The sequence below is a fragment of the Ascaphus truei genome, chromosome 8, assembly GCF_040206685.1.
Source record: "Ascaphus truei isolate aAscTru1 chromosome 8, aAscTru1.hap1, whole genome shotgun sequence".
Taxonomy (NCBI): domain Eukaryota; kingdom Metazoa; phylum Chordata; class Amphibia; order Anura; family Ascaphidae; genus Ascaphus; species Ascaphus truei.
In genome coordinates this window covers 82,572,430-82,599,599 of record NC_134490.1, presented here as the reverse complement: position 1 = coordinate 82,599,599, position 27,170 = coordinate 82,572,430, and the positions used below count along the sequence as shown (strand labels likewise).

The 27,170-nt window shown below is 42.5% G+C and overlaps 1 protein-coding gene across 4 annotated transcripts in view; it reads right to left on the bottom strand.

The window, feature by feature from the left end:
- The window catches only part of HECTD2 (HECT domain E3 ubiquitin protein ligase 2), a 120,044-nt gene that overhangs the window by 52,330 nt on the left and 40,544 nt on the right, over nucleotides 1-27,170 (bottom strand). For all 4 annotated transcript variants that reach the window (XM_075612860.1, XM_075612861.1, XM_075612858.1 and 1 more), the window contains exon 4: nucleotides 1,755-1,857. In XM_075612860.1, the coding sequence (XP_075468975.1) occupies nucleotides 1,755-1,857 (103 nt within the window). The remainder of the gene's footprint in view (nucleotides 1-1,754; nucleotides 1,858-27,170) is intronic.

Sequence of the window (27,170 nt, the reverse complement as noted above, 5' to 3'; positions counted from 1 at the left end):
TTGCAATGCCTAGCACGATTCGAAGGTGTTAACCTATTGTTAGTAGGAAAGACCAAATAATTTGTTAGCCCTTCCGTGCTAATTGAAGCCCCAATATCCTTAGATCAAAAGGGTCTCTTTGGCCTAGCTAGACTGAGTGGCATTCAGGAAGAAAACAGGATGGCATATGCTAAGTGGCAAGTGGCAAGATGACATTTTATTTGCACATGATCTCTCACTATTGTGATGCCAGGAGTTATGAAACGGCAAACTGTGTGAGTGGCCAGGGATAAAATTCCCACGCAGTGATTCGCTGCAGACTGACAGGATGGACTTTTGGGAGTTTTTAAATAGTCATGCAGTCAGTCAGAGAGGTAGTTCCATCTAAGGGCTGGGACCCGCTGCGCTCGGCGGCGCGGACGGCCGCGCGAGCGTTCCCCACCAGCAGGGGAATACTCCCTAGCCGGTCCCAGTCCCCCCTCGCTGACGGCTCACTACGCACTGTGACGCGTCAGCCGGCAGGGGATTCAAGAAAATTGTGATCCTGAGCGGTGACGCGTCACATGGTGCGCCAATCGGGGGCGGGAGCGGTCATCAGGCAGCTTCCTACTCAAGGTAGTGTGTGTGTGTTTTGTGGCAGAAGGGGGAGGGAGCTGTTTACCTTACAGCAGCCCGCAGCAGCTCCCTCCTGCAGGCCGAGCCCGTGAAGGGAGGGAGGGGTAGCGGGTCCCTCCGCTCAAGCCACGCCCAGTCCCGCTCCGGCTCCCACTCCCTACAGACCGCATATCGCGGTCTGTGTCTGTCAGCGCCCCGCCTGTCTGCAGTGCGGGCGCGCTGACTGAGGGAGCGGGGCCTTAGCCTTAGAGTGCCATCTAAGTATTTCATGAGTCCATCAGTTCCATCTTGTGTGATTCACCTGAGATTCAGTCCCATTTGAGAAGTTCCAGCTCTGATTAAAACGCCTACATTTCTCAGAGGATAAGTGACCAGAATCCAACAGCAAGAGGCCAAAGGAAGGAAAAGTGTCCGGGAATTATTTTGCTGTGTGTTTGCAACTAGAAAAGATTACTTTTGTTATCCCAGTTTCCAAAGTAAGTGTGTCTTTTTCCTGTAATTTGTGTAACATAGTTGTGTACGTTCGTTATGTGAATAAATTCAATTTGTTTTTATCGCTCTGCTTTTCTCAATCAATGATCCCGGTAATCAAAAGTCTTAATAAGCTTGGTCTACCGTGACCGTATACAACACAAAGGGCTATATTCACGAAGGTCTGTTAAATCGGTGAAAATAACCCTTCCTAAAACAGTAACGGTTGTTATTTTTCCGGAATTAATACCCGATTCACTAATTTAATTACGTGCAAAAATAAAGGCCGGAATGGAGGCCAGCATAGGGTTAACGTGATATTTATTTTAAAATAATGCAAACGTTTTCAAGTACCAGTGTTAGTAGATGGAAATGAAGCCCCATTTCAGTGTCTGCATGCGGTAACGCCACAAAATTGACGTAAATAAAGTAGCCTTATATTCCGTCATTAGCTTTAACGTACCTTAGTGAATATACGATTCATGTAACTTAGCCTGTAATGAACTACTTTGCATGTCCTTTGGTATAGCAGTAAAACCTGGTTAACATCATTTTATTTGCTGTAGTGAATACAGTGCTACCATCAACATGCATTAACATAACATTAAGTGGCTAACAGAGCTTAGGGATTCCAGTCAAAATATTCTTGGGCGACTGGATAACTTTCCCAGAATTTAGCAGATTTTTACCTTAAATGCAGCGTTTAGCTCCAAGAATGAATCAAACGTTGTTGAATAAAAATCATGCACAACTTTCCAATCTCCTGTTAATTTTGCTTTTTCCAAATCTATCCTAGAAAGAAAGAACAACAAATGGGTGATTTTTGGGAATTAATCTTCTGCATTGAAATGTTTAGTGATACTACAGATGTATATTTGAAAATATTTCAATGCAAACATGTACAGGATGTTGATTTGGGACACGTAATATTTAAAACGATTATCTCTCTTGAACGAAGCATTAGACTTTAAACCTAGAAACCGCGTTGGAGTTCAGCATGAACTGCTGCTTTAAAGGCACCGTAAAAATGTATTTAGTAATATCATACTTGAACATTACAAAATAGTTTGCACACTTACAGCACATGAACATGACTTGCTTGTGATTAAAGTGGCACCAAATAAATTTAAAATCCATAAAAAATTATTTATTGCATAGCTCTACAGTACATGCTAATTCCAGCTATACCGCAGGAGAAAATTATTTGTATAAGAAAAATTAAAGAAAATTAATATGTTCAACCAAGTGTCCTGTGCAAATGTGCAGTGTCCACGCGTGGAAGTCGCCGTGGGGTAGTTGTACTGCTTCCGGAAGAATGAACCACATCCAGAGAATCTATGAAGAGGCTGAAGAAAGTGCATACCACATAGTTTAAAAACGTTTGGGTGATTTAATAATAAATGGCACAGCACTAAGGTAGTTTGCACTCATAAGGATAAAAAACATATTGAGATTAAATTTCACAGACACGAACAGGAGCAGCTGATTACCAACCATCAAAGTCCCTGTCCGATATTTGAAAACGTTTTTTGTACTCCTAAAAGGGGCAAGTCCGTCCACTATAAGGCTCCAGAAGCGATTTGAATCTCCTTAGATGATATTAGCGATAGCTTAAATCCACATGGACAATCACGGCTACGGTGGCAGCTAAACCTCGCTCGCTCCAGACAGTGTGATGACAAATCACGCACAACAGATGTTCCCAACGCGTTTCGTCACAAAATATATGGGACTTCTTCAGGGGTATGAATTTAATGGAACTCAACGTCCCTTATATAGGGCAACTGCCTAAATGAGGTCACACAGTTGTCTAGTAATGGCTCAAAACAATCAGTTTTCCAATTAGTAGGATACATGCACCAACAATCAGACACGTCAAGTTCATACGTGAGGAAGTCATGTATATCATGACGGAACATCTGTTGTGCATGATTCGTCATCACGCTATCTGGGGCGAGCGAGGTACAGCTGCCAGCATAGCAACAATTGTCCGCGTGGATTGAAGCTGTCGTTAATATCATCTAAAGAGACACTAATCCAAAAAATTGTCCAGCACTCACGGTCTATAGAAATCAGAATCCAAGAATGGGATAATTCCAAAAAGCATAATTTAATATATACACAAGAGAACCTATAACAGAACCGCATACCCTACATCCAATAAAGTGAAATAGCAATATATAAAAGCATACGTATAACAGTGGGGGGATAAAGGGAGAGGGGTGGGGGGGGGGGGGGGAAGGAAACAAAATAAAGGGGACAAGACAATAAACAGGTGGGTAGACTGAGGGGAAACTACAGGGGGGCAACATTTCGGGGTTCTGTTATAGGTTCTCTTATGTATATATTAAATTATGCTTTTTGGAATTATCCCATTCTTGGATTCTGATTTCTATAGACAGTGAGTGCTGGACAATTTTTTGGATTAGTGTGTATTATTGGTAGAGGAGTTGGGTCCTCTTTTGTCCTTGGCACCCTGCACTGTAACTGACTTTTGTGAGTGCTGTTTATCATTTTTTTTGTTCCATCATCTAAAGAGATTCATGTCACTTCAGGAGCCATATAGTTAACGGACAAGCCCCTTTGAGCCTGCAAATTTTTTTATCCTAAACTTATTCAAATATCAGACAATAATATTGATGGCTGTTATCAGCTGCCCCTGTTCATGTCTGTGAGATTTTTTCGCAATATTGCTGTGTATCCTATGATCCTTGTCAGGGCAAAACTACCCTAGGGCTGCGCCATTTATTATTTTATCACACAAACTGTTTTACGCTATGTGGTATTTGCTTTCAGTTTTCGATTATATATATATATAATAATATATATACTGTACATATACATATACTGATTGCCATTTCTTTGCATTGTATTTAGGTACTAATTGTCCTTTCCAATTCATTTTCGTGTTTTAAAAAAAAGTTACTCTGTTAACGAGATCTGAGCGTTTCAAATATTAAAGTGTCCAGGAGGTTAAAATAGAGCCCTGCGCAGAGCCCAGTGCCATGTACAGGTCACCATGTGAAGCTCGGAAGCTAGAGACGAACCTTTCCAGGGCCCTGAGGAAGTACAGCCTATGTATGTAATCACCTTACAGCTTGAATAGGTTTTCTCTGCAAGTGCAAAATATGTGCGCAAGTACTATGCAATTGAAAATATATCTAAGTACTATATTGTGACTTTCGCTTTACCCCTGTTTTAATAAATACAGGTTTTTTTTCATGGGTTACATTGTACCTTCTGATCAGTCCCTACACTGCTGAATATAGAGAACACCTAGGATTTTAAAAAGTGTAAAAAGAGAGTTTGGAATGACACCACGTTGTATGGATCTGCTCTGCTGTGTTAGAGATGTATGCGGACATGGCTGAATGAATCACTGCACTCTATTATAGTGAACCCCCTTCGATAACAACCAGGGACATAAGGATATATTTCCTATACTAAATGGTTACCAGCACTGAATATGCTACTAATCACCGCTATGACAGGATATTTTACACTATTTGAAACATCCATACTGACATCATTTGGGATTCATAAGATTATTTATCTGCTGACCTTGAGACAAACCATTTACGATTTCCCTATATCTATCTGTATACTGATATATAAAAAAATATATATATATATATATATTGCAGAATAAATGAGTTCTTCAGTATTCAGTGATATCTTTTTTATTGGACTAACAATTTATGTCATAGGACAAGCTTTCGAGAGTTATCCTCTCTTCTTCAGGTCAGTCAATACTGATATACACAGGATTCAATGGCTAAAACAGTGTAGATGCAGCGTCGCCCTTGCTAACAGTGTCTACTACTGCGCCGTCTGTGTGCTGGCGTCCTAGGTTGCCAGGGTTACTTCATACGGGTTCTGTGTGCTTTGACAGTGCGCAGTTCCGTTCCCTATTGGCTCCCCGGCTCACTCTTTGCCCTATGACGCGCAGGCTGGTCAGGTGACGCGCTGCAGCTCCCGGCACCGGTCGCAAGTTGCGGACGTCAGAGCCGGCTGCTCTGATCACGAGACGGATTCCCTCTGCTCGTGGACCCAGATGGCTCCTTCCCGGTCCAGGTATTGGTTACTCATATGTGGTGCTCAGCTGTTGAACATGTGTTTAATGACAGGTTGTTGGTGATTGGTTTAGTTTTATCTCTTTGCACTTGGGGTGTGGGTATATAAGTATGGTCACTGTTAGTTAGTGCTTGCACGGCCCTGAGGAAAGTCTCCCTGTGAGACCGAAACGTTGGCTTTCGTGTAACTGTTTGTTTCAATACAGTTTATTTTGGATTATTCCTTGCTGGTTGCTGTCTCTTTACTGGTCTTTGGGCTGGTTCATATGCTGTGTGGATTCCTATGGGACTAGCAACTGCCTTTTGCCCTACATTAGAGTGCTGACTGCTTTTTTGTGTTATATATATATATATGTATATATATATTGCAGAATAAATGAGTTCTTCAGTATTAGGTGATACCTTTTTTATTGGACTAACAATTTATGTCATAGGACAAGCTTTCGAGAGTTAACCTCTCTTCTTCAGGTCAAGCAATACTGATATACAAAGGATTCAATGGCTAAAACAGTGTAGAGAAAAAAAACAACAGATATGTACTGTAGATAAGGGCGGGTGTTAAAAGTGTTTGAAGCCAGGGGACGGTGACAAGGAAAGGTGGGGAGGGGGAGGGATGCTGGGGGGGAGAGAAAGTGTGGATAAGAATGGAGACAAGCAGGAAAATTACAAACAATTTTGATAGGGTGTGAGAAAACCCATGTCTGCATTAAGTCCTTTGGTTTTGGTGTCAAAGAGTCTTATCATTCTGAGTTCAAACACTGCTATTTTCTGCTTTATATTTTTATATATATATATATATCTATATATACTTTGTATCCCACCACCGGGGATTGTAACAATTGGCCCTGCGTGTATATATGTTGCACTTAGTGAGTCTATTTGGTTAATATATATATATATTTTTTAATGTTTTTAGACATGTTGTTGTGACCACATAGTTTTTGATTCTCGGTCATGTCAGACAGATCTCTGATATATAGCCCAGGTGTATTAACACCAATTAAAACCAACATTGTTTGAAGACTGTCTGCTCTATTGCATTAGGAATTTTTTGGCTGAGTGCAGATATGGGGAATCTTTTTTGATCCCTCTTGGATCCCCGTGTAAATAATCAGTTTCTATTACCCCACGCACACCATAGATCTAGATACTTCACTGTTACTTGTTTATTAAGGTTGAGCGGTTAGTATTTTTCTGTGTTCCCTTAGGAACTACGTCAGGGGTGGCAAACTCCAGCCCTCAAAGGCCACCAACAGGTCAGGTTTTCAGGATATCACTGCTTCAGCAAAGGTGGCTCAATCAGGAGTGGAGTCTTCGCCTGAGCCCCCTGCTCCCAGAGATGCTTGCCTCCCTACCGGCGCCGGTATCCCTGTGAGGTTAAAATGTCCCGGTCACGCTGGCCAATAGGACGCCGCAGCGGATGACATCACGACTTCCTGTGTAAAGCCACAGTTGTGTTAGGTGCACGGTTCCTCTGACTGCACAGATACCGGCACAACTTGGATAGCTCATGTTGTGCTGATCTATTTCTTATTTTTAATCTTTACATTTTAACCTTTTTGCCAAGTTTGTAGCCGTTTGTTATTTCCGGAGCATCAGATGTCACTATGGCCATCTATGTTTTCTACATGAAAGTAAACGGCAAGTTTTCAGGAATTCGTATCTCCAGATTCAAACTAAGGAATTAAAAAAAAAAAAAGAGAGGGATTCCTATTTCCTTGTGGTTTTTTTTTTTAACGTTTTTGAGAATGGTAAAAAAAACTAAAATACTGACAGTTTCATGCATAATGATACTTCTAATTTACAAGCAGAAATGGAAGAAAAATAATATAGTGACAATTGCTCTAACAGTATTTTGTTTTTCTGCATCATTGCGGGGGATTGGCATTTACACCTTTAAAAGAACCGGCAATAATGGAATTGCGTGTTTCCCTTAGAATGGATAAACTGGGAAGACACTCAGTTGTACCTTATGTATACGACCAGGCTGGCTAATGATTTTGCCTGGGGTTACATATTATATACATGTATCCTCCAGTAGTGTATACCCATCACCTATCCTTCCAGAAACAGATTGTTACAGAGGGAAAGTGTTCTAACACTTAACGGAGCAATATATACATACATACATACAGCAGGGGGGGTCTTCCATAGCTGAACCCCATTTATTTCTGCTCCACAGACCCCCTGCTTCCAAAGTCGGTGCCGGTATCTCTCTGCAGTTTAAAGCGCCCGCGTCACGTGGGCCAATAGGAAGCCGCACCGGGTGACGTCCCGGCTTCCCGCAGGCCGCGGGAGTTTTGAAAAGCGTCCATAATACGAACCGTGGATGCGAGCCGGAGCGGTTACCAGCACCCACTGCGGAGGTAAGTATCTCCGGGAACCAGCACCCACTGCGGAGGTAAGTATCTCCGGGAACCAGCACCCACTGCGGAGGTAAGTATCTCCGGGAACCAGCACCCACTGCGGAGGTAAGTATCTCCGGGAACCAGCACCCACTGCGGAGGTAAGTATCTCCGGGAACCAGCACCCACTGCGGAGGTAAGTATCTCCGGGACCCAGCACCCACTGCGGAGGTAAGTATCTCCGGGAACCAGCACCCACTGCGGAGGTAAGTATCTCCGGGAACCAGCACCCACTGCGGAGGTAAGTATCTCCGGGAACCAGTGGGTCACCAGAGATTAAATCAATGGGGTTCAGCTCCGGAGACTCCCTGGGGAGAAAAGGAAGGGGGGGGGGCTGTGACTAGGCTTTACTTCCTTGACTAGGCTTTACTTCCCTATTGAAGTGAAACTTCTTTGCTGGCACCTGCCTATTTTCCCATAGGACTAAAACTCCCTCATGGAGATGAAAATGTGTCACGATCAGGCGCATGCGCCCCCCCCCCCCCCCCCCCCCCGGCTCTAAATTCTCACAGCATTAAAAGGCCATCATGGAGATGAAAAAGCGATCAAGCAAGCAAACAGTACTTTCATATCCAACCCTGCCACAGTACCAATACTTTCATATCCAACCCTGCCACAGTACCAGTACTTTCATATCCAACCCTGCCACAGCACCAGTACTTTTATATCCAACCCTGCCACAGTACCAGTACTTTCATATCCAACCCTGCCACAGTACCAATACTTTCATATCCAACCCTGCCACAGTACCAGTACTTTCATATCCAACCCTGCCACAGCACCAGTACTTTTATATCCAAACAAAAATAAACAAAATACATTATATTCTCAAAAGTCATCAATCAAAATACAATTTCAGTGACAAACACAAAGAAGTGTCACTTAGAACGCGCGTTCTCAGCACACAGGCCGTCTTTCTCTCTCATTATGGGATTGCAGAAGAACGCAGTGTTGTGTTTTGTGATCTGCATTGTGTGAAGAAGCGTCACAGCCGCCCCCCCCCCCCCGCCTGCCTGACGTCCCCTCCGCCTGTGATCTCGACTCCTCTAGTTTATATTGAGATAGCACCTCGACATATGGCACGATATTCATCTTTCTTCTACATACAGTATACTGCGTGAGAACACCTGCTGGAGAGCTACAATCACATAGATTTGAGTTCTCCCCTTTGTAAGTTTTCCTTGCATCATATTTTGTGCATATACAATTACTTAACCGTGTCATTTATCACCCGAGTGCATTTGGGCTCCTTTTTTGGGGTTCACATTCACTTTGAGACTTCTAGGTCAGCCTCTTTTGTTGAGCAGCACTGCACTTTTGGCATAACATTGTTACTTTAATATTCATACACAGATTATCACCTATTTTTATCATTGAAGTCACTTGCGCCTATATTTTGCACTTGCCTTTGAGTTTAGTAATGGGCAAAATATCCAAGCGGCAGCCTATAATAAGCTGTCCAGACTGTGAGCAGTTAGGAGTGAATGCCAGCGCTTCACCTTGTCGTGTCTGCTGACATGTACAGAATGTCACTTCCAAGATTCCAAATGACACAAGTGCTGCCTAGAAGTAGTCACTGATAACAGTGATTACTATGCACACACATATCAGTTAACTCCCATTGTATCGCATATGGTTTTGCAGACATTCAGGTGCTGCTAAATGTCCCTGCACAAAACAGGTTATGTAGCCTTCATTATTCAAATGGCCAGTGAAGAAAATGTTGCCGGTTACATAATAAATTGATGCTGGCACTAAAGTTCCCAAACTTAGCCAGACGTTTTACAATCAAAATTGTTCAGTTTGGCGCTGTTACTTTATGTAAAACCTAATTTGCTATTAAAAAAATATTCTTCATTCAAACCACTAATATATCTGTTCCAAGGAAAAATCTTGTAAGGTCTGTCTGCTAAGTTTCCGTACAGCTACATGTCATATCAAAACAGTGATCTATGAGTCAATGGATCAGATCCTTTTCCCCCCACTATTTGCTCTGCTTTATCTTGCGTTATTTACCACAAGATAATGAGATTTACCCAATCCACATGACCTTTCCTTATTTTACTCTACGTTTTAGATGCCAATAAAAGTGGTGGAAACTTACATTTGCTAAGAAGTCTATGAAACTTTGTATGCAAGTATCTAACAGTTGCAGCAGATGCTCAAAAAAATTGTTTTACGAAAGTTGCCTGCTACAAAGTCTTCTTCAATTGTACAATTCAATGTGCCTTATAATGTACAGTACTGTAATTATACTGCAGGTCACGCACGACTAAAAAGGGAGCGAAGAACCAACTGTATAGACCAACAGTGGCCAACTCCAGTCCTCAAGGACCACCAACAGGTCAGATTTCAAGGATATCCCTGCTTCAGGGATGTCATGATTGAGCCACCAGTGCTGAAGCAGGGATATCCTTAAAACCTGACCTGTTGGTGGCCCTTGAAAACTGGAGTTAACCACAGTGCGCATAAACCAAAATTCATACTTTATAGCAAGATCACCCAGCATCCACAAAGTACAGTATAGGTGGATAAAACCAGTAATAACTATTAGTTGTAATGTCAATTGGTAAGGATACTGTATGTTTTGGTATTGTGTTGCCTATGGGTCTCACCATGCAGTGCTGCTAATGTAATATACAATGTGAAAATATTTTTCAGTGAGCCATAAAAAATTAATTGTGAATAACATGGGCACGTGTATCTGTGCCCGCCAAATTAATATGCTCTTGGATCTTAAATGTTTGCCAGCTAATGATTTCAACAAATTGCAAAAGGCAGCCTGTGGGTGTCACTGCTGTAACATGTTGTGCTGTGGTACATATACAGTATGGTCTTGCAATATTTAGGAACTCCAGTGGCTGTAATAATAAATATGTTATTACAATTCAGAAAAAAAAGAAGGCTGTCTTATTACTGAGGAGTTGTTTATGTTTTACTACTCACAGAAAGTATGTATAATTTATTTTCTCATAATCAGATCTTATAAATTAGCAACTAAGGTCATTTCCTGAAAATAAACGAGCTGCAAACTAAGGGGCTAATGAAGAGAGCTACTTTAATGAAACCCGCAACGGCAATAAAGTCGCCACATTATTGCCGTTTATGTTCGCCGTATGCAGGATACTCCGTTACCCCTGTGAAAACTTAGGGGCCTATGCAGAGAACTGCGAGAATGGCCATTCGCCAGACTTAAAACTCTCCATGTTTTTGGCGGATTCCCCTCGCAGTATGCAGGAAGGTGCGCATATCTGTGAGAGGAATCCGGCAGAGAGATGGCGAGAATGGCTCCGCTGGCGAGATCTGTCAGCAGAGAGCGAGACCCGCCTCTCTCTGCACAAATCTCGGCGGCAAAAAAAAAATGTGTACATATCAATAGGATTGCTATTGTAAATGTGCAGGGGGTCTCCGGGGATGAACCGCGTTGGTTTTATGTCCGGGGACCGCCTGCTTCCCGAGATACAGGTCCCGTTATGAGGTGCCGGTATCTCCTATGCCTTGAGATAGCCCGATCATGTGACGCGGGACATTTCCATTCATAGGAGATACTGGCACCTCATAAAGGTGCCTGTATCTCGGGAAGCAGGGGGTCCCCGGACATAAAACCAACACGGTTCATGTCCAGAGACCCTCTGCACATGAACACTAATAATAAAAATACAGTAATGCTGCTTCATTACCTTACCGGCTATCCGTTAAGGCAATGAAGGGGTTAAGTCACAGTAGCATGTTTATTGGGGACAATGGCCCCCAATAAACATTGCAATACACAGCACAATCAGGCTCTGTGCCCCCAACAACACCTAAACCCCCCTTTTATTCATAACCCATAGTAATTTTTTTAGGCACAGGAATGGTACTATAGGCTGGCGGTGGCCCTCGGGTGTTGCCTGCAGTATCAAGTCTGTGCCCAAAAAAATTATTACAAGACACATAAATACTTTATCATAAATACACCCCACCCTCCTACCCACCCCTGTGAGGCATAACCACCATCACCCCCAACACACCGGGAGGCCTACCGTCCGTCACTTGGGGACAATACCCCCTACCCCCAATACCCACATTCAAAACAATACACACACCCGCAAGAAGCATAATTATTAAAAAAAACTATACATAACCCACCCACACCATATAGCAAATATATTGTGGTCTTAACCCCTTAATAACAATAACGGTTATTACGTGCTAAAGTAATTAATGGGTTAAGCCACCCTTTACCCATTAATTTGTAGAGTGGCTTCATCATTCATATATATATATATATATATATACAGTGCTCGACAAACCCGGTCGCCAACTCGCCAGCTGCGATCGGATATTGGCTCGTGGCCAGCAACTTTTCCCCTGCTCTGCAAAAAAAAAAAAAAAATCCCCTGCTCGGAAAAAAAAAAATCTCTCTATCTGATTGGCTGTGACGAGGAATGGAGTTGCCAGGACTTCAACCCCCCTTCCTTCTCTGCACGGGTGGGGAGAGGGGGAAGTGCGCACATCTGCTGCTGCTGCTCCTCCTCCTCTATATATCCTCCTATATATCCTCCTATATAATTGGGAGCTCCTGTAACTTACAAGAACTGCACTGATCCAGTTATGACACGGCTTTCTATATATATACTCACAAACGTGTGAGGTTTTGCAGGCACATAAAGGTATCTTTTAAGGCATTCATTCAATCGCCAGGAGATGCAGAGATCAGTGTTTCCCCGTATGTATGGACTCCCAGGAACCTTATTTAAAAGATACAACTGGACATAGTGCAGACTGTATATATAGTTTATCAAAGGTAAGTAAAATCAGTTACACTCACATATTTTCAGATACAGGTAAGCATTTTAGATCGCAATGGATCTCTCTGGCTGGGTCGATGGTGTCTCAGCTTCCCCTCTCTCGTGGCGTGCGTTCCACCAGTGCGTTCCAGACACCGGAAGTGATGTCATCCGCCGCGTCCACTTCCTGGGGTTCCAGCCGTCTCAGGGATAGAGCGTCACTCTACGCGTTTCACCACATAGGTTTCATCAGGAGTGACATCCTATTGCTTAATGGGGATATATATACCCTCAATTCTATTCTTATTGGTTGTTAATCCACCTGATTTTGTTCAAGTTAATCAAGCATGTTTAAGACTATAGTGGAAATGGAACGAGACTATCTCTGTACCGCATATGTTATTTACTCATCTATTGGCAATAATAAAGTGCAATTGACATACATTTTATACAATAGATCATAAAATATACATTTCATACACTTGGTTTAAAATACATTTATTGTGTCCTCAGACCATATTTGACAATAAAATAATAATAAAATGATTATAAAATCAATTTTTGTTTAAAATGTTAAAATAACTAAAGTGCAATATTTAAACAACAAGTTTAAAAACAGACAGTCAAGGGAATCTTCCCTATACTAGGGGGATGGAGATAAAAAGTGCATACATTATTTTGGCAAAGGCAGTTTCTAAAATGAGAGTAAAAACAAATGATTAGTTCATTTTAAAATCATAAAAAAGGTTTCAAATCGAAATCTAAGACCAATAATATCTGGGATCGGATCATTAACAGCTAACCTGTCAGAATTTATTGATAGCTATCTACAGGACAGTGTAAAAAATCTAAAATCTTATTTAAAAGACACCAGTGATGCTATCGGGGCCCTTAGGAACATAGAGTGGCAAAATAATTATATATTGGTGACCACCGATGTTACAGCCCTGTACACTTCAATAAAGCATGAGGATGGATGCAGGGCGGTAAAAATGTTCCTAGAAAAAGAAGGGATACTCCCAGGGGTACAGATAGAATTCCTCATCAGATGTATGCGATTTGTGTTAACCAAAAATTTCTTTTGGTTTAATGAGGAGTTCTACCTGCAATTGTGTGGAACCGCCATGGGGACCAAATTTGCTCCCAGCTATGCTAACCTACTCATGGCCATGTGGGAAGATCTGTACATATGGTCTTGGGTGGGTCGGGGTGCGAATTTGGTCACATGGCGGAGGTTCATTGACGATATTGTCTTTGTTTGGAAGGGTTCATTGGAGGATTTGGAAACATTTTTCATGTATATGAACAATAATGATTTAAACCTTAGATTTACCTCCACCTTCAGTAAGACCACTGTTAACTTTCTGGACCTAACAATATACATTGAAAATAATGTTGTTAAGACAAAAAATTTCTTCAAAGATGTAGATGCTAATAATTACATCCTGCAGTCAAGCTGCCATCTTAATAGATGGATAAAAAATATTCCATACGGCCAATACTGCAGAATTAAACGAAATTGCACTGATAATGAGGTGTATGAAGAACAATCTACTATATTGTCCAGAAAGTTTTCAGAACGGAATTACAAATCAAATGTGATCCAAAAAGCATTGGATAAAACAAGACAAATATCAAGAGAGTCCATGTTAACTCCTAAAGTAAAATCTAGTGGAGACAACAAACTGAAAGTACCCTTTATTACCCAATACAATAGAGATGCACACAAAATAAATAACATACTGAATAAACACTGGTCAATCTTAAAGAATGATCCCATCATAGGTACCTCTTTACCAGATAGAGTCCAAATGGTGTATAAAAAAGCACCAAATATAAAGAAACTAGTAGCACCTAGCGCTTTGAGGGGTCCCTTAACCACAAAAAATCCCACGTGGTTGGATCCCCCTAAAGGATTCTTTGATTGCAAATTTTGCACAGCCTGCCACTACAGTTGTAAAACTACTAATACCTTCCAGTCTAACATTACTAAGAAGGTATACAATATAAAACATCATTTAAACTGTAGATCCAACTTTGTTGTATATTTGATCGAATGCGAGTGTGGTCTCCAATACATAGGGAAAACCATTAGACCCCTGAAAACACGTATTTTGGAACACATAGGGAATATAAAAAGAAAAATGACAACCCATAGTGTTCCAAACCACTTTCTAATGGCACATAACGCGGACCCGAAAGGGTTAAAATTCAAAGCAATAGAGCAAGTTATGCCCCATTGGAGAGGGGGAAACAGACACACAGCATTGATCAAAAGAGAGTCATTCTGGATGTATGAATTAAAAACTATGTCTCCGTCCGGTCTGAACTTAGATTTCGATTTGAAACCTTTTTTATGATTTTAAAATGAACTAATCATTTGTTTTTACTCTCATTTTAGAAACTGCCTTTGCCAAAATAATGTATGCACTTTTTATCTCCATCCCCCTAGTATAGGGAAGATTCCCTTGACTGTCTGTTTTTAAACTTGTTGTTTAAATATTGCACTTTAGTTATTTTAACATTTTAAACAAAAATTGATTTTATAATCATTTTATTATTATTTTATTGTCAAATATGGTCTGAGGACACAATAAATGTATTTTAAACCAAGTGTATGAAATGTATATTTTATGATCTATTGTATAAAATGTATGTCAATTGCACTTTATTATTGCCAATAGATGAGTAAATAACATATGCGGTACAGAGATAGTCTCGTTCCATTTCCACTATAGTCTTAAACATGCTTGATTAACTTGAACAAAATCAGGTGGATTAACAACCAATAAGAATAGAATTGAGGGTATATATATCCCCATTAAGCAATAGGATGTCACTCCTGATGAAACCTATGTGGTGAAACGCGTAGAGTGACGCTCTATCCCTGAGACGGCTGGAACCCCAGGAAGTGGACGCGGCGGATGACATCACTTCCGGTGTCTGGAACGCACTGGTGGAACGCACGCCACGAGAGAGGGGAAGCTGAGACACCATTGACCCAGCCAGAGAGATCCATTGCGATCTAAAATGCTTACCTGTATCTGAAAATATGTGAGTGTAACTGATTTTACTTACCTTTGATAAACTATATATACAGTCTGCACTATGTCCAGTTGTATCTTTTAAATAAGGTTCCTGGGAGTCCATACATACGGGGAAACACTGATCTCTGCATCTCCTGGCGATTGAATGAATGCCTTAAAAGATACCTTTATGTGCCTGCAAAACCTCACACGTTTGTGAGTATATATATAGAAAGCCGTGTCATCACTATTTGAATTCACTAACCTTGCTTTAACAATATTGCACCATCACTGTTTTATTCTTTATTACATATATTGCGCTTCCCGGAGACCCCATCGCCATTCCGTACCAAGAGGATTGACCGAGCAAACCTCAGCCGGGTCACAGCTGCATCTTCCTATATGTTTATATAAGTATCACTGTTATATTAATTTATACTCTTTATGATTGATATCTGAATATTTAGAGCGCCACATTTTGATAAGTTTCCTTTTGTATGCACTGATCCAGTTATGGAGGAGTTTGGAGTTCGGACAAATGCTTGAGGTGAGGGGAATTTAATGCAGTTTAAATATAGACTGATATATTCGGTCCCTGGCGCACCCGCTGCCCACGCGGGAGGTAGTATTGGGCTGTTTCTCCCCTCCCTCCGGAGCACCCGCTGCCCGCACGGGCGGTAGTAGCGGGCTGCTTCTCCCCCCTCCGGCGCACCCGCTGCCCATACGGGCGGTAGTAGCGGGCTGCTTCTCCCCCCTCCGGCGCACCCGCTGCCCATACGGGCGGTAGTAGCGGGCTGCTTCTCCCCCCTCCGGCGCACCCGCTGCCCATACGGGCGGTAGTAGCGGGCTGCTTCTCCCCCCTCCGGCGCACCCGCTGCCCATACGGGCGGTAGTAGCGGGCTGCTTCTCCCCCCCCCCCTCCGGCGCACCCGCTGCCCGCACGGGAGGTAGTAGCGGGCTGTTTCTCCCTCCCCCCGGCGCACCCGCTGCCCGCACGGGAGGTAGTAGCGGGCTGCTTCTCCCCCCCCTCTCCGGCGCACCCGCTGCCCGCACGGGAGGTAGTAGCGGGCTGTTTCTCCCCCCCCCCCCCCCTCCAGCGTGTTTTTTGATGTGGAGTCTGTGCCCGAGGATGGAGGAGAGCAGACCTGGGGGTTGCTGATATCCCGTCAGCAGCAGAGGAGCCGGTGAAGTCTGGAAGCGCTGCGGTGGAAGGAAAGCCGGGCGACGTAACATTTTGGCGCGAGGCTGTTGGCACCGGGCCAGGAACAGAGCAGAGAGGTCGGAGAAAGTCCCAGAGGAGGCTGAGTGTGACCAGGGGACACAGAGGAGACACAACCCAATCGGGCTACAGGGGTAAGTGACTGAGGGCAGGGGTCTGAGACAAACTGCAACACCAGACTGCATCACAGGCCCCAGGAAAGCACAGACTCCCCTCCACTCCCACAGGGGCCTGGTGTCAGTCACCCTCACCCCCTCAACCCAGTCACCGCACACCCCCACACCCCAGTCACTCCCCCACCAGTCTGGAGGGGGAGAGAGAGTGTGTGTGTGTGGGGGGGCGGGGGGGGGGGGGGAGAGAGAATGTGTGTATGTGTGACATCACAAGTACCCAGTCACCCACCCACCCAGTCACCCGCCCAGTCACCCACCTACCTAATTCAGTCAGTCACCTACCTACCTAGTCAGTCAGTCACCTACCCACCCAGTCACCTACCCACCCACCCACCCAGTCACCTAAGTCACCTACCCACCCAGTCACCTACCCACTCACCCAGTCAGTCACCCACCCCCTCTCTCTGTGTGTGTGTCTCCCCCCCTCTTTCTCCCCCCCCTCTCTCCCCCCCTCTCGTCTCTCCCCCCCCCTCTCGTCTCCCCCCCCCCTCTCTCTCCTCTCTGTCTCTCCCCCCCTCTCTCTCCTCTCCGTCTCTCCCCCCCCTCTCTCTCCTCTCTGTCTCTCCCCCCCTCTCTCCTCTCTGTCTCTCCCCCCCTCTCTCTCCTCTCTGTCTCTCCCCAACTCTCTCTCCTCTCTGTCTCTCCCCCCCACCCTCTCCGTCTCTCCCCCCCACCCTCTCCGTCTCTCCCCCACACCCTCTCCCCCACACCCTCTCCGTCTCCCCCCCACACCCTCTCCGTCTCTCCCCCACACCCTCTCCGTCTCTCCCCCACACCCTCTCCGTCTCTCCCCCACACCCTCTCCGTCTCTCCCCCACACCCTCTCCGTCTCTCCCCCACACCCTCTCCCCCACACCCTCTCCGTCTCCCCCCCACACCCTCTCCGTCTCTCCCCCACACCCTCTCCCCCACACCCTCTCTGTCTCACATTCTGCATCTGGATATCTTATTTACTATATATATATCTTAAATGCCCTCTACTACACCGAAATAACCTATACTGTATTTCTTCCAGATCTGACTCAAGCTTCACACGGGAGACATCGGAATCCCCCGTAACCCAGAAGACAGATAGGGAACACCTCCCCTCCAATGTATAACATTGCGGGAATGAGGGTACCTGGATATTGAGTGACTGCGGATCAGGTAAGATCCCATGCGGGATTGCTGCTTTAAATATTGTGAAGCGAGGCGTCCAGACACTGGTTAAGGGGTGCAGGAAACTAGTCATTCATATTTGGCTTTTAGGATTAATTGTAGTATAATGTAATACAATAAATAAACTTATGTCAAAAATGAATGTTCTTACTAGGAATTTATTCAATTTATTTTATGTATGTATTTTTTTTAAAGCGGGGTTGGGGGCGGGACTAGGGGCGGGTTGGGGGCGGGACTAGGGGCGGGTTGGGGGCGGGACTAGGGGTGGGGTTGGGGGCGGGACTAGGTGGCGAGTAGATTTTTTGGTTCGGCGAGTAGATTTTTGGGTGATTTGTCAAGCACTGTGTATATATATATATATATATATATATATATATATATATATATATATATATATATATATATATATGTTACATATCTGTAAAAATATATGTAAAATATAGGTATGATTAAGCAATCTACAAAGAAATGGGGAAGGATATGCATGTAGCAATGTAAAACATCCGATCTGCAATTGACAACATCACTGCCAAATTAAAAACAAATCCAAATGAAAATAAAAACACATATCATCAGAGAATACAGCAAGCACCTATCCAAAACAGTAAAGAGTAAATTGCTATAAAACTTACAATTGAACAATGTGTACATGAAGCAAATAATATTTCCATCATGTACACAATTGCAATCAATGGTCCAAAACAAATACACGATTGAAAGTAAACATTCTATATAAACAAAGCAAGTCGACAATAATACATTACCAACACACAATTAATGCCATCCGAAAAACATTACAAGCAAATCTTAACAAAAAACAATATTCAAGATTGCTATGCAAACACAAAACCATTGCAAAAACAAATTTATTTCTAACTAACACAATCTAAATGCACCAAATAAGCCACATTAAACCATTAAGGCAGGGTCCCAACATATACCCATGCAATCATCATCATGTTAAATGAAAAAAGTAAATCTACATAACATTTCACACACACAATAGTAAGCAAACAGGGAAAAGAGTTGTATAATACATGACCAAATGCAATAAACATTTGAAAAACAACCCGTTAATAAACATGTATATATATAGCTCCAGAGGGATATATATACATACATGGCCATGAATTGAACATTAAAAAAAATCATCAGACTTGAGAAAAAACACAAAAAAAAACCCCCCATTTCGCCGCTCAGCACCAGCTTCTTGCCAACTTTTGTTGGCGGAGCAATTTGGAGAAAATGTCTCCATTTTATAGCCCCGATCAGCGCCGAGATGCTGATCGGGGCTACTAGAATACGGCGGATTTTAAAACTGGAGAAATATTGCTTCTCGCCACCCATCTGGCGATTTTTTTTTAAAGAAACCAAAAATCGGTGGATTTTAATCATATGGCCAGTTTCTCGCCATTTCAGGATTTGCTATGGGCATATTTGGCAAATACATGGCGAGATAGGGCTTCTCGCAGCTCTCTGCATAGGCCCCTGTGTCATTTAACGTTTGATTTTCTAAAGAAATAGTGCCCGGTTTATAAAACGGCATTATGGCCGGGGTAAATAAAACATTCTGTGTGACTACGGATAGAGAAATACAGTCAAGAAAAAAGGCCTTGGCAATGCATACTGTAGCAATATATGTCAGAAAATACCATCATGAACTCATGATCTCTATAACACTGAAATGATCATTTATAAAATTAATCAAAAAACAAATATTTAACGAACCTTTCCTAAAAAAGGCAAAACCAAAAATGAGTCTACAAGTTAGTACTGTATATTGCACCTCTGCTGTCTTATGTATTCAAATTCCCTGCCTCTAAATAATGAGGCAAGAACAATATGTGGAGGGGGGGGGGGGGGGAATGTTAATTAGTAAATGTCCCTCATAAATTGGTCAATATATATACCCCTATACAGTGTACATAAAGTGCCCTTCGGCATGAAACGCGTCAAGAGTTTCTCCTCGAGGTACCCGCAGTTGCTGTATGGTTTGCTGATCTCAATAAAACATTTTTAGGTGACCGGGCAGTATCAGCTTGTCTTTGGCATGGCCATAACCTCCTGCATGGGATAACACACACACACACACACACACACACACACACACACACACACACACACACACACACACACACACACACACACACACACACACACTTTTACATTCACATTAAATACAGTAGCTCTTTCAAGGTCAATAACACTGAATTTTAGGCAGGTGTTCGTCTTAAAACATGCAGCGTTTAATTTGCTGAGTGGATTTTACGTGACCTATGAGATTGATTGAATACCAGTGTGTGGTAAATCTGGCCCTTTTTGTAAAGTGTTCACAATTCTGTGCATCTCAATCTCTTTGCAGTAATTAAGACCAAGTTATATTTTAAGTTGTTTGATTGAAACGCTTAAAATCAATGACTGAAAGACTTTTTTTTAACCTTATTCAAAGATTTGCACATTGTGACATAGATTCCTATTCAACTGTTAACTTGTGCCGGGACCAAGGTCTTCACCAGCAAAGGGAATAGAGCGGCCATATACAGAACAATACAGGATAGTATGTATGATAGGATACTCTTAAGACGAACCCTGGATATTAAACCTTAATATGAGGACAGGTACTGGGTGTGGTATCCTGGTTGGTTAACCAACAAATGGAAACAATTGAAGGTATAATACACAATCTATCCAGAAACCATGGCAAACAAATCACCCCAAGAGGTACCTAATGTCCTTTAGATAAAGCAGGAAAACATGTGTAGCCCTTGAACCCCCACCCCCTAAGTGAGATTGGGGGTCTGCTTATCTTGCTACTCCATATTTGCGGTGGTGAGTACCTGTGTGGCAACAAGAGGGCTGAGTGCTCTGCGATGTTGTGAGGAGAACAGGACAGGTTTTACAGGGTACCTTATTGGTGGTTGCAGCGCCTCCAGTCAGCATGGAACCTCTGGATGGAAGGATGGTCCATACGGACACCTTTATAGATCCTCAGACAGTGAATCACTCTGATAGATAGTACAATGGTGTTTATTGCAGGTACAGATCTCACAGCATTGCATATCGTTCCTATTAGGCCTGGTGATGGTAGCGATGCTCCTCCTGAGGCCTCCTAGTGTGACCCAGGGTAGATGGTACTCACTCCACAGGGGGAGGAAAGACACACCTACTTTTGTGAGAGTGCCAGTATTTTTACCCTTAGGGTGTGACTGTAACTCTCTCATAACAAGACAGATCTGGATACTGATAGGCCATCACATCCAGTATGTGGTCCAATCAGTATCCACCCCTCAGGCTGACACTCTATGGCTATTACTAGGGCCGCCCTTAGATACATCCATGTGTCTAAGGCTGCAAAAGCACACAAGGCCTTTCTGAAGGTATTAACCCCTCCACTGCCTGCACCTAACAGGACTTACACTGGTAGGGCCCAGGAAAATAAGTAGTGGCCGGAGGCTAGGCTACACATGTAGCAAGCATGAACTCACTATTGTGCTGCAACGTCCACGTATTTCCAGAATCCAGATGTTCTTTAGTGGGCCTCCACCATGAAGATACAGGATACAAGATTAAAAAAAAATAAAAACGAACAACAGAGCACTACTGATAGTATCCAGAATATGAAAAAATAATCATGAGGAGGAAAGTGTGTTTTCCATAAAAATTATTTAAATGGTCATAAGACAAAAAATAGCAAAGGCGTTGCTCTACCACCGCGTTTCACGCTAAACGAAGCGCTTTCTCAAGGTATACATATCATGCTAACAGTGTATTTATAGGTAAATCGTGAAATAACTCGCCAATCAAAAATGTAAGCGGGATCTACCCCACACCGTGTCCGTCAACCTCCGCGTGCTCCCGCTTCACGCACGCCAGCCGTGCCAAGGACATCCAATCCAATGCAGCAGTGAGCAAAAACATGGCGGCCCGCGATTGCGTGAAAGCCCAAACCTTGGCATGCTCACCACTGAGCAAGGAAAAGATGCTCGTGGTCATTCTTTATAGTAGAAGCGGTTGTACGAGGTGTTTATGGATGAAAATTCCAATTGACTTCAATAGAAATCTGCAACCAAAAACGGCTGCTTCGGAGTAAATTGAATTTACAGCCTAGCATCTCAAATAGGGAAAACAGATTTACAAAAGTAAAAACTGGGACACATAAAAATTATTTAGAAAACAAATGACATGACTTAAATATAAATATTATAATGATATTTGTCTAATAGCATCCCCATTTATGCTGTATTATTAATTCTCTCTCCCCCTCCCCCCAGGATCTCTCTCGCTCCCTCCCGCTCCCTCCCCCAGTATCTTACTCCCTCCCCCAGTGTCTCGCTCCCTCCCTCACTCCCCAGTGTCTTGCTCCCTGCCTCCCCAGTGTCTCATAGTTCAGCTCCCATCCTATGTTTTCCACGTCTCTCACCCCCCTTCTCTCCCCATGTCTCTCTTTCACCCCCTCCCATTCTCTTTCACCCCGTCTCTTTCACCCCCCCCCCCATTCTCTTTCACCCCCCCCCCCATTCTCTTTCACCCCCCCATGTCTCTCTTTCACCCCCCCCCATGTCTCTCTTTCACTCCCCCCCCCCCATGTCTCTCTTTAGGGGCAGAACATGAAACACTGAAGGGCCGTATGTGGCCCTTGGGCAAACCCTGTTATAGAGCTTTATCCAGCTGGGCCTTAGTGTCAGTAATGTATCAAAACTATTTACAAAGCATAATGGGTTTGTTGTAGATATGTTTGTTCCTTTTAACTGTACAAAATATTTTAACTTTGGAACATGAAATGCTCCGTTACCTGTAAAATACAAGTGAACATACGGTTTTACAGGTACGGTATAACTAAACGGGTAAATCTACTGTACATACGCCCAAAATGGCCTGAACAACCGCTTTCATGGAAATTTTTAATATATATATATATATATATATATATATATATATATATATATATATATATATTTGGAGCCTTTGAAGTGCCTGCTGTTATCTTTATATATCTATATATCTTTATATCTATATATCTTTATATCTATATCTATATATATATATATATATATATACAATTTTCTATCACTGAACATAGTAATGATAACATGTCATGTTGGTTTTATGAACAAATTGCGGTCATAGTGATCACTTCAATACTATATATTTTATATAGTTTAATTTCTCCCCAATAAATTGAAGCTAATACAGATCTATTATTAAAACTATCACCAGTATGTGTTTCTAAAGTTCATCCATTTACCAGATTTTACCCAAGAAGTTATTCTTAATATTCGTGTGTTCACGCAGGGGAAAAACGTGGTTGCCCTTTCGTATTGCAGTCGTGTATGGATTGTAAACATACAATAATTGTCTGTAATTTTAGTCCCTAATGTATGATTTATAGACTGTTTGTTCCAGAAGCTTTGCAAGAGGAATAAAAAACAGAAAAATAACCCGAGGATATAATGTTCTTGTCGTGATTTTCTATCTTGAAGCCTTATGATACCTTTTTGGTACAGATAAGAGCAGGTACAATTTAGCAGTTACATTATTAGCCCAAATAACAGAGTTGGTTTATTGTATAACTTATTAGAAAAACTCTTTGAATTGGAATTTAATGTTCATGTATGGTTTAGCCTCTCCTGCACTTTAGATTAACCTTACGAGGTCTACCACAGGTTAGTAAAGGACCATGCTTTGGATGTTAGCTGAATAAGCATATGCATATACTAATAAGTTTACATTCTAATTGTGAGCACTAGGTATCATGTCTAAGCAGAAAACATTCAAATCTTTCCTCATCAGCTAATTTCTCCAGTATTTAGTCTGACTGTTTCTCCTGTAAGTAGCCCCTCAAGCCTTGCTGCCAATGTCTCCATCACTGCAGATGGCACCACTATGCTCATTGGAACCAAAAGCACGATTCCTGGATGTAACTTTAACCTTCTTCTTTCTCCTTTTCCTGCTTCCAAGCTCTCAGACCTTCAGAACTCCTTTAACTCCGGGCTCATACGGTCCCGTATTAAAATTGATAAAGGTTGTTAGATTCTGTGAGCTTAACGGAGATCCACAAAGCTAATTAGAACAAAAACTGCATCCGTTAGGGCCCTCGTTGCAATATGGCTAACGTGGTGGTAGCCAGCTAATGCTGGGACAAGACACTCCGGCGCTAGCTACCAGTACCGCTGGCTCGCGTTACAAGTCATATTCTAATGAAGATCCCAGATGTAATATATACATGGCATCTGCCGTTAAAATTTGTATTAATCCCTTAGAAGCCATAGTGGCCATGGGGTTAATAACACACCCCAACTACCTTACTACATACACATTGTATGACATAAAATCGGAAACAAACCTGGGCACACACAGGTCTTCCACCAAAAATAAAGTGCTTTAATGTGGAGCAAAGATTTGTATTCTAAATTAAAGCACTTTATTGCCCAGATTAGTTTCCTGTATGCAGAGTCCAACCTTCTGCTTGAAGCACCCGGGCCAGTATTCTTATTGAATATTGCGAGTGCCTTTTTGATTTGAGATATATATTTATTACATACACACATTATAAAGCATACAATAAAATAGTTAGAGTCAGCCAATTGTTCCACAACGGCACAAACTAGTTACCTGGATTTAAAAAAAAAATATTGTATTTACTGCATTCTAGTAGATGGCCACTATCATCAGTGCAATGTGCTCCATGGAACCAAGCCATTAAAAATGGGCCATGGCCAACTATAAAAAAAAATACAACCCAAAAGGCCCAATGGCCAAAAAGTATTAAAAAAACAAAAAAAACAACAACAAAAACACTTTTTATTTTATTTTTTTCACTTGGTCACTATGGATTCTAAGGTGTTAATACATAGGTTGTTGCCTAATTGTTTGCCCTAGTCCAGGCCAGTAACTCTGATTTTCTATATTGTTAAGGCAATATAAGAAACCAAAGTGGGACACTTCAGCACCCTGGACAAGACCACAGAAATTGCAGCGACCCCAGAAGTCAGTTCTGCAAGCACGTAACACCAGATTTAGAGATGACCTAAAGAAATTTGCGGTATGTCCCACGTTATCTTTAATAGACTACTTTAGATATGTTGATTCGAATAGTGAGCTAAGAATTCAAGATAGGGGGATAGAACAACATGGTGTAGTATATCACAATTATGACTGGAGGACCGGTATTCTATAAATTGTGCACTCACATATTATCCACTTGGGTTTTATGCATATCGATCCATGTCGTTCAGGGATACAGGTAAGTGTATGTATGTGTAGACCTGTGTAGTTTTGGGGTTACATGTCTTTCTCCTCCTGTGCAATAATCCCTGTTAAGGGTAGGTTTGCCAGGAGTAATCATGGGGTTTGCCCTCACCTCCTGTGCTGTGTATTATTCAGTGAAGGAAGTGACATCAGGCTCTGTATCCACTAACAGTGACACGGGGGTGGTGCCTACTGAAGCTATATAATATGCAACACTTCCTTAATTTAGTCAGTGTGTCTCACCACCGGAGTGAGGTGAGTCTATCCAGCAACCTGTCCGGACTCTGGCAGTGTTTGTGGCCCTCCCTCAAGGGAGTGGTGTGGAAGACTATTCCTCTTACTCCATCAGGGAGTAAGGGAAGAGCTAGAGCTGCTTTCAGTGCCCTTGCCTAGGAGTGTATGGTCAGGGACTTCCTTTGGGTTGGCAACCTGAGATGAGCAGCTAGAAGACCGGCCGCTATGATGGGCGGCTGTCCATGTATGGTGACAATAAAGGATGCCAAAGAAAGAGATCGCTTCTGTCCCGATTGTGGAGTCACTTGGTAAGAAGGTGCACATAGAGGTTCTCTTTCGGAGACTCCTCCCTACTACGCTGGGGGTCTGGAAGAGATGGAGGCGCTGTACCATGAGTGAGTATAACAGCATTACCTCATAAGCCAGTCCTGATGACATCCCCCATACCACCGCGGGAGACTCAGGGATTCTGTAAGCCAGCAGGTGCACCACACTACACTTCATGTAACAAGGGTCAGTGTCCACATAAGGGGGGCAATATAAGATTGGCCCGGGCAAACACCGTTACATATGTATAGGTAAAACAAGTCTCCGTTCCTTCTTGTAGAGGTATTTCTAGATTGAGGAGCGGTACATAGTGTAATACTAATAAAATAAATCTGTATTTGTGCAGAAGAGAGAAATTTGCAGGATTTCAGTAAACACAAGCAGTGACTGGGAACCGCCCAGCACGGTCTTGTCTGCAGACAGCTAGTTGATGGTAATCTCACGCCCGAGCCTTGGGTTTCCTCGTTCTCATCTCTATACGATGTCAGCAGAGAGTGCCCTGTGTTGCGAAATGTTCAAATGTACAGCTCTGAACGTTCAAGTGTAATCCAGGAAGTCCAGGGAATTAACCCTACGTGCTTCACCTAACAGCTTGTTCAGGGATTAATGCTGCGTGAGATTACCATCAGTTTGCAATCTGTGGTTGCAGACAAGACTGTGATGGGCAGATCCCAGTCACTGCTTGTGTTTACTGTAAATTTCTCTCTTTACTGCACAAATACAGATTTCATTTATCAGTATATAACAAGAGACAGGGGTGCCCAATGCTACCTCCTCAAAGAAACAAATAAGGTTAGTTTGGCATGATCTAACCTTCATAAATCCATGCTGACTATTACTAATAATTTTGTTTTCCATTAGGTATTCCTGAATATTATCCCGTATTAAACCTTCAAGTAGTTTCCCCACTATTGAAGTCGGGCTTCCAGATCTGTAATTCCCTGTGATCTAGCTCCCTTTTAAAATATTGGCACCACATCTGCTTTACGCCAATCTTGTGGTACCGAGCCTATGGAAATGGAGTCCTTGAATATTAAATGTAATGGTTTGGCTATTACTGAACTTAACTCCTTGAGAACTCTTGGATGTATGCCATCGGGGCCAGGTGCCTTATTTAATTAATTTTTTTCAAGCCGCCTATGAACTTCTTCCTCGGTTAACTTGTTCATTAATATGGAGGTTGTGGCTTCCTCCTGCGGCACTACTATGGAACTTGATTCTTCCCTGGTAAACACAGAGGCAAAGAATTTGTTTAATACCTCTGCTTTTTCCTTATCTCCAATAATCTGCCTACCCATCTTACACTGAAAGGGTCCTATATTTTCTTTTCTCATTTTTTTGTTATTAATGTACTTAAAGAACTTTTTAGGGTTGATCTTACTTTCTATTGCAATCCTTTTTTCATTATCCATTTTTGCTAATTTGATTGCCCGTTTGCAATTTTTGTTACATTCCTTATAATCCTGATACGAT